Source organism: Girardinichthys multiradiatus, chromosome 6, assembly GCF_021462225.1.
Source record: "Girardinichthys multiradiatus isolate DD_20200921_A chromosome 6, DD_fGirMul_XY1, whole genome shotgun sequence".
Lineage (NCBI taxonomy): Eukaryota > Metazoa > Chordata > Actinopteri > Cyprinodontiformes > Goodeidae > Girardinichthys > Girardinichthys multiradiatus.
This window is the reverse complement of record NC_061799.1, coordinates 8541681-8554717: the sequence shown is the minus strand read 5'-3', so window position 1 is coordinate 8554717 and position 13037 is coordinate 8541681. Positions and strand designations below refer to the sequence as shown.

General features: G+C 44.7%; 1 protein-coding gene across 2 annotated transcripts; it reads right to left on the bottom strand.

Annotated features, from left to right (window-relative positions):
- Positions 1-4135: 4135 nt before the first annotated feature.
- LOC124870529 (UDP-N-acetylglucosamine/UDP-glucose/GDP-mannose transporter-like) lies at positions 4136-12253 on the bottom strand. 2 transcript variants are annotated; one of them, XM_047369263.1, is made up of 13 exons: positions 10382-12252; positions 8823-8856; positions 8651-8737; positions 8501-8568; positions 8337-8408; positions 8182-8250; positions 7985-8087; positions 7807-7899; positions 6158-6225; positions 5988-6066; positions 5826-5908; positions 5606-5658; positions 4136-4199 (listed from the first exon to the last, which is right to left on the bottom strand). In XM_047369263.1, the coding sequence occupies exons 1-13, from the start codon at positions 10585-10587 to the stop codon at positions 4189-4191; spliced, it is 1026 nt and encodes a 341-aa protein (XP_047225219.1). In that variant the 5' UTR covers positions 10588-12252; the 3' UTR covers positions 4136-4188. The 2 variants fall into 2 exon arrangements, with proteins under 2 accessions (XP_047225219.1, XP_047225218.1); XM_047369262.1 differs by lacking the exon at positions 4136-4199 and having other exon boundaries at positions 5265-5658; positions 10382-12253.
- Positions 12254-13037: the final 784 nt, after the last annotated feature.

Sequence of the window (13037 nt, the reverse complement as noted above, 5' to 3'; positions counted from 1 at the left end):
TCCCTCCTGACTTGAATTCTGCTTTAAAATGTCCAAGAGCATCTGATCCACTGATCTAAATGAGCGAGATGGGAAACACATACGCAGAAGGTCTGACAGGTAAGAGGGGGTACAACCATACTGAGACTTAAAAACATAAAATAACTTTAAATGAATTGTAAAAGGAACTGGAAGCCACAGAAGAGAGGCCAACTCTTGGGTTACGTTCTTGCCATTTAAAAATCAAGCCTCCATTCTGAACTCATGGTAAGCCTCGCTGATTCCAAACGAGAGATTGTTACAATACTCCAGTCTAGAGGTAATGGAAGCATGAATAACTGTTTCAAGACAAGGTTTGGACAAAACAAGCTTGATTTCTGTTAGTCGTGTTAACTAAACAGGACTGCTGTGTTAAGCTGACTGAAGTTTTAGCACAGGATCCATTTTTCCACCTAGGTTTGTAATGATAGTCTTTCACAGGGAGTCAGTGCTGAGAGTTTAGTACATGGGGTCCTGCTGCCATCCAGTCTGACATACCGTGACTTGTTTTTTTATTGAAATTCAAAAAGTTAAATGCAGTCTACTTCCTGATGTCATGGTTAATGCTGCTAGCATCTCTAAAACGGTCTGTGTTTTAACTTGAGAATGTAGCTCCTTCCCCGCCAATATCCGAATCTAACATGTACAATAACATACTGAGATCCAAGGTTTAAAAGACTAAAACAGAAACTTGTGAAGGCGGATCGGAGTTCCTGTTATCTGCTTAAAAGGCATGCTCTTTCACAGTCTGAATGAACACCTTTTAAAAATAGCTTCACTGATACTGAAAATAACTAGTCTTTAGTCTTTTTCACTCAGCAACAGCATCCACACTGAAGAGTGCAATTTCTTGGCATGTGGATGGTGCATTCAGATAACCACAGAAAGATCGGATTTTTTAGTTTTTGACCATCAAGCTGAAAGAAATTGTTTCAGCCGGTGTTAGCTGGTGGAACTTACATTCAGACAGTTTATCAGTGCTGATTTGTTGTTTTTTTTATAAATGTAATAACGTTTAATAATAGTATATGGTAGAAGTCGTACTTTCAGTTTCAAAATAGTGGGTCTAAACTGAATGAAAAGATCTGGATTCTGGTTTAAATGCATGCCATAGATACATTAAAATACAAGTCTGTGTATTGTAATACAAAATACCCATTTATTGGTTTCCTGTATCAATATAGACATTTTAATGGCTTATTTAATCAAGTAACCACATCTTTTAAAAAGATAAAATAATTCTAATTGTAAAAAATAATATTTTTTTTATTACATGTACAATGTATGGAATGCATCACTAAATACTCCTGACTTCATAAAACATTGCTAAGAAAGTTCAAACAGACCACACTACATATCTTTAAAACATTAAGACAACTCCAGATTTTATAAATTGGATCATACGGTGACATCCCCCCGTGAGTTCGCTTCGTTCATCCTGGTCGGTGTTTACATCCCGCCGCAAGCTAACGTGCAGGTCGCACAGCGCATGCTCGGCGACCAGATACTGAGTGTGGAGCGGACCAACCCGGACTCCTTAGTAATCGTCGCTGGTGACTTTAACAAAGGTAATCTGACCCACGAACTTCCCAAATATAGACAGTTTATAAAATGTCCGACCAGAGAGGACAACATTCTGGATCACTGTTACACCACCATCAGAGACGCTTATCACGCCGTCCCACGTGCTGCACTGGGCCAATCCGACCACATCATGGTCCACCTGATTCCTGCATACAGGCAGAAACTAAAGCTCTGCAAACCTGTTGTGAGGACGACAAGGAAGTGGAGCAGTGAGGCTGTGGAGAATCTCCAGGCGTGTTTAGGCTGTACAGACTGGGATGTGTTCAGGACTACTACCAACAGTCTGGACGAGTACACAGAGGCTGTGACTTCCTACATCAGCTTCTGTGAGGACAGCTGTGTACCATCATGCACCAGGGTGAGTTACAACAACGACAAACCCTGGTTTACAGCTAAACTCAGAAGGTTAAGACTGGATAAGGAAGAGGCCTTCAGGAGTGGGGACAAAGACATATACAGAGAGGCAAAGTACAAGTTTGGCAAGGCAGTGAAAGAGGCCAAACGACTGTACTCTGAGAAGCTCCAAATCCAGTTCTCAGCCAACGACTCTGCGTCTGTCTGGAAAGGGCTCAAGCAAATCACCAACTACAAGCCGAAAGCCCCCCACTCCATCAACGACCGACGCCTCGCCAACGACCTGAACGAGTTCTACTGCCGCTTTGAAAGACAAAGGGACAGTCCTGCAACCATCTCCCACGACGCCCCCCAACAGCTGCAGCCACAATCCACCACCCCCACCTCCCCAACCTCAAGAGGGGCCTTGGCACCTCCAACCCCCACCAGCCCCCTACCCACGCCGAGGACGGCTCTTTCCATCCAGGAGAGGGACGTCAACAAACTCTTCAGGAGACAGAACCCCCGGAAAGCTGCTGGTCCGGATTCTGTCTCACCAGCCAGCCTGAAGCACTGCGCTGATCAGCTGTCTCCAGTCTTCACAGACATTTTTAACACCTCACTGGAGACATGTCATGTGCCAGCCTGCTTCAAGTCCTCCACCATCGTCCCTGTTCCCAAGAAGCCAAGGACCACAGGGCTTAATGACTTCAGACCCGTCGCCCTGACCTCTGTGGTGATGAAGTCCTTTGAGCGCCTTGTGCTCTCACACCTCAAAGACATCACCGACCCCCTCCTTGACCCCCTGCAGTTTGCCTACAGAGCCAACAGGTCTGTAGATGATGCAGTCAACCTAGCCCTTCACTTCATCCTCCGGCACCTGGACTCCACAGGAACCTATGCCAGGATCCTGTTTGTGGATTTCAGCTCTGCCTTCAACACCATCGTCCCAGCTCTGCTCCAGGAGAAGCTCTCCCAGCTGAGTGTGCCCGACTCCACCTGCAGGTGGATCACTGACTTCCTGTCTGACAGGAAGCAGCGCGTGAGGCTGGGGAAGCACGTCTCTGACTCCCTGACCATCAGCACCGGTTCCCCCCAAGGCTGTGTTCTCTCTCCTCTGCTCTTCTCCCTGTACACCAACAGCTGCACCTCCAGTCACCAGTCTGTCAAGCTTCTGAAGTTTGCGGACGACACCACCCTGATCGGACTCATCTCTGATGGTGACGAGTCCGCGTACAGATGGGAAGTGGACCATCTGTTGGACTGGTGCAGCCAGAACAACCTTGAGCTCAACGCTCTAAAGACAGTGGAGATGGTTGTGAACTTCAGGCAGAACCCAGCCCCACCTGCCCCCATCACCCTCTGTGACTCCACAATTGACACTGTGGAATCTTTCCGCTTCCTGGGAACCATCATCTCCCAGGATCTCAAGTGGGAGCCAAACATCAGCTCCCTCATCAAGAAAGCCCAGCAGAGGATGTTCTTCCTGCGGCAGCTGAAGAAATTCAACCTGCCAAAGACTATGATGGTGCACTTCTACACAGCCATCATTGAGTCCATCCTCACCTCCTCCATCACCATCTGGTACGCCGCTGCTACAGCCAAGGATAAGGGCAGGCTGCAGCGTGTCATTCGGTCTGCTGAGAAGGTGATTGGCTGCAGTCTACTGTCGCTCCAGGAACTGTACACCTCCAGGACCCTGAAGCGGGCAGGGAAGATTCTGGCTGATCCCTCCCACCCCGGTCACAGACTCTTTGAGACTCTCCCCTCTGGCAGGAGGCTGCGGTCCATCCGGACCAAAACCTCACGCCACAAGAACAGTTTTTTCCCATCTGCCACCAGCCTGGTTAACAAAGCCCGGAAACCACCCTGACATTCCCCCTTTCCCCCACACCCCCCCTTTTTTTGCTGACAGGACACCTGTAACCTGTAACTCTATGCGTTACATTAACGCTCAGCTTGGACTCCTGCTTTACTTGCACAATGATCATCTGCACTGTTGTATTGCTCTTGCATCTTATACTGCTCTATATTTACTCTCACTCACTTAAAACTGTGCACTTATATTTATATTATATTGTAGATATGTTTGTACTGTTTAATTTGTACTGTATTGCACCGACTACGCCAAAACAAATTCCTTGTATGTCCAAAAACGTACTTGGCAATAAAGCTTTTCTGATTCTGATTCTGATTCTGATTCTGATCAGATGATCATCATTCTTCACCTTCGTCAGAACCGGACTCCGGGATTTATGCCTGTTCTATTCAATAAGATAAAAAAACACTTGAGATTAGTTAGAGAAACAAAAAAAACCTTCACACTGGATGAAAATGCCAGAACAAATTAAAAAAGATTTTTTTAAAGTACTGTTGGGGAGGTCTCTATTACATGTGACAGAGTGTAATAACTGTGAATGGGTTAAAACATGGACAAGACTCCTGGAACATAGCCATGATATCTTATTACAGCGCTGCACTAAAGGGGCCATCTGGTCTCTGTACATCTGATCTGTGCATGTTGGACTCCAGCAGGGCTTCCCTTTGTCGCCGGTCCTGTTCATAACTTTTATGGACAGGATTTCTAGACGCAACCAAGGGCCGGAGGGGGTCTGGTTTGGGGACCAGTGAATTTTGGCTCTTTTTTTGCAGATGACGTGGTCCTGCTGGCCTCCTCTAGCCAAGACCTACTGCATGTACTGGGGCGGTTCGCAGCCGAGTGTGAAGCGACTGGGATGAAGATCAGCTCCTCCAAGTCCGAGGCCATGGTTCTCGACTCCAATAGGGTGGCTTGTCCTCTTCAGGTTGGAGGGGAGTTCCTGCCTCAAGTGGAGGAGTTTAAGTATCTCGGGGTCTTGTTCACGAGTGAGGGAAGAATGGAGAGGGAGATCGACAGACGGATCGGTGCGGCTGCCGCAGTAATGGGGACACTGTGCCGGTCCGTTGTGGTGAAGAGAGAGCTGATCCGAAAAGCGAAGCTCTCGATTTACCGGTCGGTCTATGTTCCTACCCTCACCTATGGCCATGAACTTTGGGTCATGACCGAAAGAACGAGATCACGGATACAAGCGGCTGAAATGAGCTTCCTCCGTAGGGTGGCCGGGCGCTCCCTTAGAGAGAGGGTGAGGAGCTCGGCCATCCGGGAGGAGCTCGGAGTAGAGCCGCTGCTCCTCCACATCGAGAGGAGCCAGTTGAGGTGGCTCGGGCATCTATACCGGATGCCTCCTGGACGCCTTCCTCGGGAGGTGTTCCAGGCACGTCCCACTGGTAGGAGGCCCAGGGGACGGCCCAGGACACGCTGGAGGGACTATGTCTCTCGGCTGGCCTGGGAACGCCTTGGGCTCCCCCTGGAGGAGCTGGAGGAGTTGTCTGGGGAGAGGGACGTCTCTGCTGAGTCTGCTGCCCCCGCGACCCGGTCCCTGATTAAGGGGAAGACGACGAGTACAATTATTCTTTCAGTTTGCAAATATGCACTAGTGTGTTGGTCTGCCACATTAGAGCCAATAAAGTTTTTTTTGTAATGTGACAAAGTCTTAAGGGGTATGAATACGTTTGGAAGGCACAGTAAGCGGTACCAGATGTAGTTGGGTCTTAATCCAGTATGAAGTGGATCTAAGGGGGGAAAATAATGTGAATTTCAGTGAGGATTATGATTGATGGAATTTCTTACTGCTTTGCTCCTGTGTGAAAGTGATATAGGAGTACACCAGGCTCCCAGCAATGCTGTTGGAAACAGAACAAAATGTGATCGAGTGTTACACACAGCTATGGCCCTGTTCACATCTGACAACAATATAACATGCTTGCTAATCTCTTACAATCCATCAGCTAATTTCTACTTCTCCCGACTATAGACAAATCCAAACAACTGAATCCGTACGAGGGATTACCTGATGTTCAGACCTAGGAAGTTCAGCCAGGTGAATATGTAGTCCCCGCCAAACACCATTCCTATGTACGTGATCAGGATGTTCTGGGATAAATAGCAGGAAATGCTTAATGTATGCATCGACTCTTCCCAAAAAGAGTGTTGGCGAAGTGGAGTGACTCACCTTGATGCAGCCTATGATGGAGGTGGTGAGTGCTGAGTTACACTGTGTGCACAGCATGATGGAATACATTAAAATAAACCTGCAGGACCACACAGAAGAAGAAGAAGCAAGACTGAGCAGCACATGGTGTATATTAAATAACAGTGTTAAGAGCTGTGTGTCTACGTTACCCCATGACACAGGAGAGCACAAACTGCACAACAAACAGTTGATCAGCCCAGCCTTTGTATTCCAGGCCCTGTTCCCCCACACACACACACACACACACATAGTGACACAAACTCTTTTGCAAACTTCACAGTCATTAGGTGCAGTACTTTCATCTTTATTTTGGGGTTTTGATTATTTATTTGAGTGCTCTTTTTCCAGGGTGCCGTGATTGTACAACACAGAACCGCAGGGATCAGAAAACCCACAAATGGGTGCACGTTTTCCCTCTATAACACACAGGCTCAAATACGTACATTAATGCTCCGAAATCTGTCAATAAGCAGGGTTGAATGTGGATTTTGTTTTTTAACATGACAGCCCAAGGCCTACTACTTTGTGATCATCACTGGCTGAAGCTGGCAGCACAAAAATGAGTCGCTACACAACACTCATTGGACTATTGGATTATTTCTCAGAACAATGAGATTCACACAAGTTTGGAAAGTCTTTTTGGGCCATTTCTGAACAGCCCCAGATTTCAGAATGATACGTTCCATCAATACTAAGTATTTCATTACTTTTTCAAGGTCATGCTGAAGACACAAATTCTTACCCTCTGAGGAAAGGAAACCAGTTATGATATCAAGGACCTACCCAGAAACCACCAAGGCTCAAGTCTGCTATGAACTGGAACTTACTATGAAGCAAGTCCACTTCAGTTGCCCACATGGATGAACTAAGCTGGTTGCCTACAGTACTAACTGTTAGGCTTGGTGGTAGCAGCATCATGCTGGGGGATTGTTCTGCTGCCAGTTATACAGGAGTTGCACAAGGAGGAAGGAATGTTAAAGAGGAAAAACTACCTTCACCTTAAATTAAACACACGTCAAGTTGGTTCTGGAATGGATTAGGTTGGCTAACATTGAGCTTCTAGAAGAGGTTAGGGCTCAGTTTTGACTACACTTAAAAGCTGGGTCCTTGCCAAACATGTCTGGTCTCCTTCCACAGGCTTCTCACAATAGTTTGCTGGAATTTTGGTCCAGCAAACTATTAAAAGGGGGCTGAGTTTAATTGGCTGAGCTTGAGAACAATCAAGGCAAAGTGATCATTATTTTCTGAGATGGATTTGTGATAAAACTGAACTCAAAACACAAAAGATTAAACTCATAGTATCAGATTGTATATTAAACAATTTTCACTGCACTTTCACTGTAACAAAGTAAACTGACCAATTCCATTAAATCTTACATTTTAAGCTATTTAATGTCTTTTTATTTATCTACGCTGAAACCATCAAATTATTCTCAATGAACAAATATAAACATTAAAGATCTGTAGTCTGTGTTAAGAATTTAAGCATTTTGTGGGAGGCCCCTGATGGTTTGGGGACCCTAAGTAGAGGCTTGGTTTGCTTATTCCTTCAGTTGGCTCTGGTATAAGTCCGACTATAAGAAAATCTATAAATTTAAACATGTCCACTCATTTCTTTCTCTCACATATCATTAATTAAACTTGTTTCTTTCTATAAATACCCCTGAAAAGGATTTGTTTTGGCAAACTGGTTCAAATAAATCATTAAAAGCCTCAGATGAAAGCCACTCATGTTCATGATGGTTGTATGTAGCTTCTAACTGCAACTTTCAATTCCAATTTATGCTTCCACACCTACCGTCTGTAAGTCTCCTGAGTAATACGCGTACCCCAGCGTAGGGAAAATCATGATCAAAGCATTGTAATACAGCAGCCCATATTTGCCCAGCTCCTTGAAGAACCACAGAAACACATTTCTTTCAGTATTCTCATCAACGAGGCTCAGAGCTTCCAGTTCTTCTTCTGCTGCTGCTCACCTTTGATTCCAGCTTCTGCTTCACAAAAGCCCCACTAGCTGCGGTCAGGACGTTGTTCAGCATGATGAACATGTATCCTTCAAGATCAAAAGCTAAGTCGGCACTACGGCAAACACAATATAACATTCCACGGCGTGAGATATATACGCTTTTACATACAGCGTGAAACGTGTCGAGTTTGTATGGAGCTGTCTCACCTTGCAGCAATAAAAGCACCAAAGATCATGGTGAACACGGTCATCTTTATGGAAACAGAGAACGTCTTCCTGCAAAGTGAGGAAGTGGGTTGCAGGGAGTACAATCTGTTTTTAAGAGGAAACATTCTGGAAGAATTTGCAGAAATGTAACTTACTTCAGCAGGAATCCCTCAAACACCATGATGAGAAAAATACTGAACCTCCTCAGGACTGTGAACATGGGTAAGCTAAGAATAGGACAGCAAGTAAACGTGTCACATTATAAAACAAGACAACTGGGCGTTATATGACGCACTCATAGGGGCTAACAAGCTCTCACTTGAGTCGCTGTGTCCCAAAAAGGCCCGAGATCTGATTCCCAACATACAGCAGCGGCAGAGGGAACATCTGGAAGGACAGACCTCACGTCAAATGCATGTCATTGTCGCTACAGAGCTTTGTAATCCTGGGGAAACTATTCTCACCACACCTTGCCTGGTACAGTCACGTCCAGATCTGGGAATGAGATGACACCCAACATCTTCCCAGTCCTCAGGACAACAATTGTGGCCAGCATCTGCAGCGATCAGTGCACACAGATGCAGTAGATAGAGGCGATGCCATAAAATGAGCAGCAAAGCACTAGCTTAGGGAAAACTTACCTGGCCAATACCAACACATGTTGATGATGGAAACCTGTAAAACACAGGGTACTCTGTGACTCTAATACACCACCTGTTTAATTAAAGCAGCTTCAGACTTGTGGATCAATCTTTACACAAAGATTAAAGATATCTTACAAAAGCATTCACAATATGTTTTCCGCATATGGTCTCGTCACAACCAAAACCTTCAAACTAGTTTATCGGGGTTACTTTCCGAAGACCAGCACTAAGCAGTGAATAAATGTGAAGTAAAAAAAAAAAACCAAAAAACCAAAACACATGGTGCCGGGGTTTTTTTTTCGCATTTAAAAACCTGAAAAGTTTTTATTCACATCCCCTTACAGTCTGACTCCACGAAATCAAATAATCCATTGCTGCCAATTTATTGAGTGAGCACTTTATAGACCCACTTCTCTGCTCCCATAAAAACAAGCAAAAAAAAAAAAAAAAAAAAAAAAACATTCCCACATCATAATGCTGCCACCACCATGTTTCATGGTTGGAACGGTGTGTTCAGCATTATGTGCAGGGTCAATTTTTATACAAACAACATTTTGTAAGCTACGCATTCCAAAAAGGTTCAATTTTGGTCTCATCCGACCAGAGCATGTTCTTTCACGTTTGCTGTGTCGCTTACCAAACTTGCAGCAAACTGCAAGTAGGTGTTCTCATGGCCTTCTGTCAGCAACGTCTTTCTCTTGCCACTCTTTCATGAGCACAGATTAGTGGAGTGCACAACTAACAGCCATCCTGTGGAGAGATTCTGCCACCTGAGATGTCTCTCTGCACTTGCTCAAGATTTACCGTGGACCTCTAGGCCTCCAATTTATCATCTCCTTGCCATGGTCTATCACTTTAAGTGGACGGCTGTGTCTCGTTGTGGTTTCTTGATGTGTCGTATGGTTTTCATTTTTGGATGACAGACCGAGTGCTCCTCAGCATGTTGAAAGCAGATGCAGATTCAAAAAGGCTGCATGCATTGGAGGTTAGCATTACTAACATAAAAGTCCCATTATTATTATCTGCTTTATAGCAGGCAGAATAATTAGATTAATGAAGTGATTTCAGCTAGCCTCTCACTGGTTCAATCTATGCCTATAAGACTATGGTAACAAAGTTATAACCTTTCAGTTTTTAAAAGGGTGAAAATGATAAAGTAAACCCCTGAAACAATATGCATCTGATCATTATGATCAATGAAGAAAATGAAGCTGCAAAGTTTGCAAAACCATATTTGTCTCTGACCAAATCTTTAGACATATTTAAACACTGACTCGTTAAGGTTTAAAAGATGAAACATAAGATGACATAACTTTGCTTAAAACTAGTTAAGCTGTTTTCCACGTTTTACGGCAAGTTTTAGGAAAAAATTGCATTACACTCTTTACTTTGTAAGTTAGCTTAATACCTTTAAACGACTAGGAAGCATCAGTTTATAGCGACCATTGCCTGTCTCGATTAGGAAGTCAGGTTTCCACTTCCTGCGCCCAGCACTAGTAATTAATCCGCCGCCCTTGCGCCTACTTTCTGCTCCTGCCTGACCTTTGAACCTTTACCTGTAGCTGGTGAGGACGCTTTTATTGACGACAACAATCAGAAACGAGCTGACTCCGTAAAAAGCCGCGGCAAGCAGCTTAGCGAACAGCGTGGAGGAGTCTCCAGAAGTATCCCTCTGGGCTCCGGAGGTGGCGGGAGAGGATGCTCCCTCAGCCGACGAGCTGCCGCGGTCACGCTCCTTTCGGCGACGGTGGAGCTCTGCCATGTCTACGTAACGACCGTAGAGGTACTGAAGGCGGAAGCCTTCCCATAGCCCTCTCGCACATGCGCACAATTCCCGAGGAATATTGACTAAAACTAGTGAGGTAACCCGTGCTGTCTACTCATGGTTCTCAAACGGTGGCGCAAGCACTCCTGGTGGCACTGAAGTTGCCTTTAGTGGTACATTAGAGAAAATTTGGGATAAATATATTCAAGATTAATACAAACTTTGATGTAGGAAATGTGTGTTTTGTACTCGAGGGTCATACATCAGTTCGGGACCATCAAACCTAAACCATGTTCCAGTTTTTAAGTCCAAACCTGCTGGGATTTGATCTTTTCAGTAATCAGGCTAACTGCTAATGCTAGCTAAATGTATGTCTGCATTTTGGACCTGTAAACACTGTAGCAATTTCTACTTTTCACTAAAAATGGACACTTTCAACTGATCATACAATGGCAATGAATATGAACATATTTATGTTTAACAAACTGAAAAAGTCCAGCTGCTATCTAAATATTGATTTAAAAGGTCTGTGAAAAATACTTATATTAGGGAAACTTAATGTTTACTTGTAGAACCACTGTAAAATGTTTGTAATGTAGTACAATGGTAAACAAGTGTTGGTGGATTTAGAAATCAAACCAAACCTATGTTCCACATTCATGTTCAGAAACCTGTGTGATTTGCTAACCGCTATGTCCAATAACCATTCTAACCATTAGCAGAGGAAGCTAATAATCAAGAATTTTGCTGCAATTTTTTACTTTCAAATACAAGGTTCCTACCCAGTTTGGCTTAGTTGGAAAATTTTTGGAATTTGACTTCTGTATCTTTCGGGTGTTGACAAATAACTGCGTCCAGTCTTCATTTACTCTCTGTCCCCAAAGTCCTTACTCCCTCGTCTCCTACCTACAGTCATTCTCTTCTTTTTTATGTCCTTTCTTCTTCCCAGTATCCTATCTTCCTGTCTTCTTTGTGTCCATCCTTTGCTTGCTTTTCTGCCATTCCTTCCTTCCTTCCTACTTACCTTGTGTTCTACCTTCCTTTCTTCTCTACCTTTTTCTTTCTTGTATCCTACCTCTATTCCTTCCTTCCTCTTCATCTTTCCCCGTGTCCTGTTCTCCTCCTTCCTTACACATTTGGTTTTGGCTGGTTTTAAAGAGAATTCTGAAGACAGGGATCCCTGGAAATTGGTCTCTGGAAAAGTATGGAATTTGGATTAAAATATGTCTAATTTAATTAGAAGCAAATAGAGTACAAATAGGTTTTCCTCACATCTTTTTTCACTATGTTTTATAGTTAGTATAAGCAAGTTAGTATATGCAAGGTGGCCATTTTGGATTTTGAGATTAAGGTTGGTGAGAAACAAGTTCAAAGCTTCAAACTTTTTAGTAAAAATCTTTCATTGATTCCAATGAAAATGAACTTTTTAGATGACGACATAGTAAAACTTTCAAGTCCCGGGTATTGGTTTAAAGAGAACTTGGAATTTACTAGGACAGCAGTAGTCATAAAACGTCTATCTTTGTACATTCAAGTCATTGCAAGGAGTTTTATTTTAGGCCAACACAGTTTTAAGTGGAGGAGTTTAAGTATCTCGGGGTCTTGTTCACGAGTGAGGGAAGAATGGAGCGGGAGATCGACAGACGGATCGGTGCGGCTGCCACAGTAATGGGGGCGCTGTGCCGGTCCGTTGTGGTGAAGAGAGAGCTGAGCCAAAAAGCGAAGCTCTCGATTTACCGGTCGGTCTACGTTCCTACCCTCACCTATGGCCATGAACTTTGGGTCATGACCGAAAGAACGAGATCCCGGATACAAGCGGCTGAAATGAGCTTCCTCCGTAGGGTGGCCGAGCACTCCCTTAGAGAGAGGGTGAGGAGCTCGGCCATACGGGAGGGGCTCGGAGTAGAGCCGCTGCTCCTCCACATCGAGAGGAGCCAGTTGAGGTGGCTCGGGCACCTATACCGAATGCCTCCTGGACGCCTTCCTCGGGAGGTGTTCCAGGCACGTCCCACCGGGAGGAGGCCCAGGGGACGGCCCAGGACACGCTGGAGGGACTATGTCTCTCGGCTGGCCTGGGAACGCCTTGGGCTCCCCCCGGAGGAGCTGGAGGAGGTGTCTGGGGAGAGGGACGTCTGGGCGTCTCTGTTGAGTCTGCTGCCCCTGCGACCCGATCCCGGATAAAGCGGAAGACGACGAGTACGAGTACAGTTTTAAGGCTTTCTTACACAAGACAGAATGTTACTCAATAATGAGCAACAATCTTCTTGAAACAGAGTCTAATCAAACTAAAAGACTCCGGGTAAATTCACCTCATCACAAATCCGTCCTCCCCTTTCCTACCCATGTGCCGACCTATTCCTTAAAATTTTATTTTTCTACGTAGAAAATGATTTTCAGCAATTATAAAGATAAATAGTTAGAATTTGTGGAATCCTATGTATAATTGT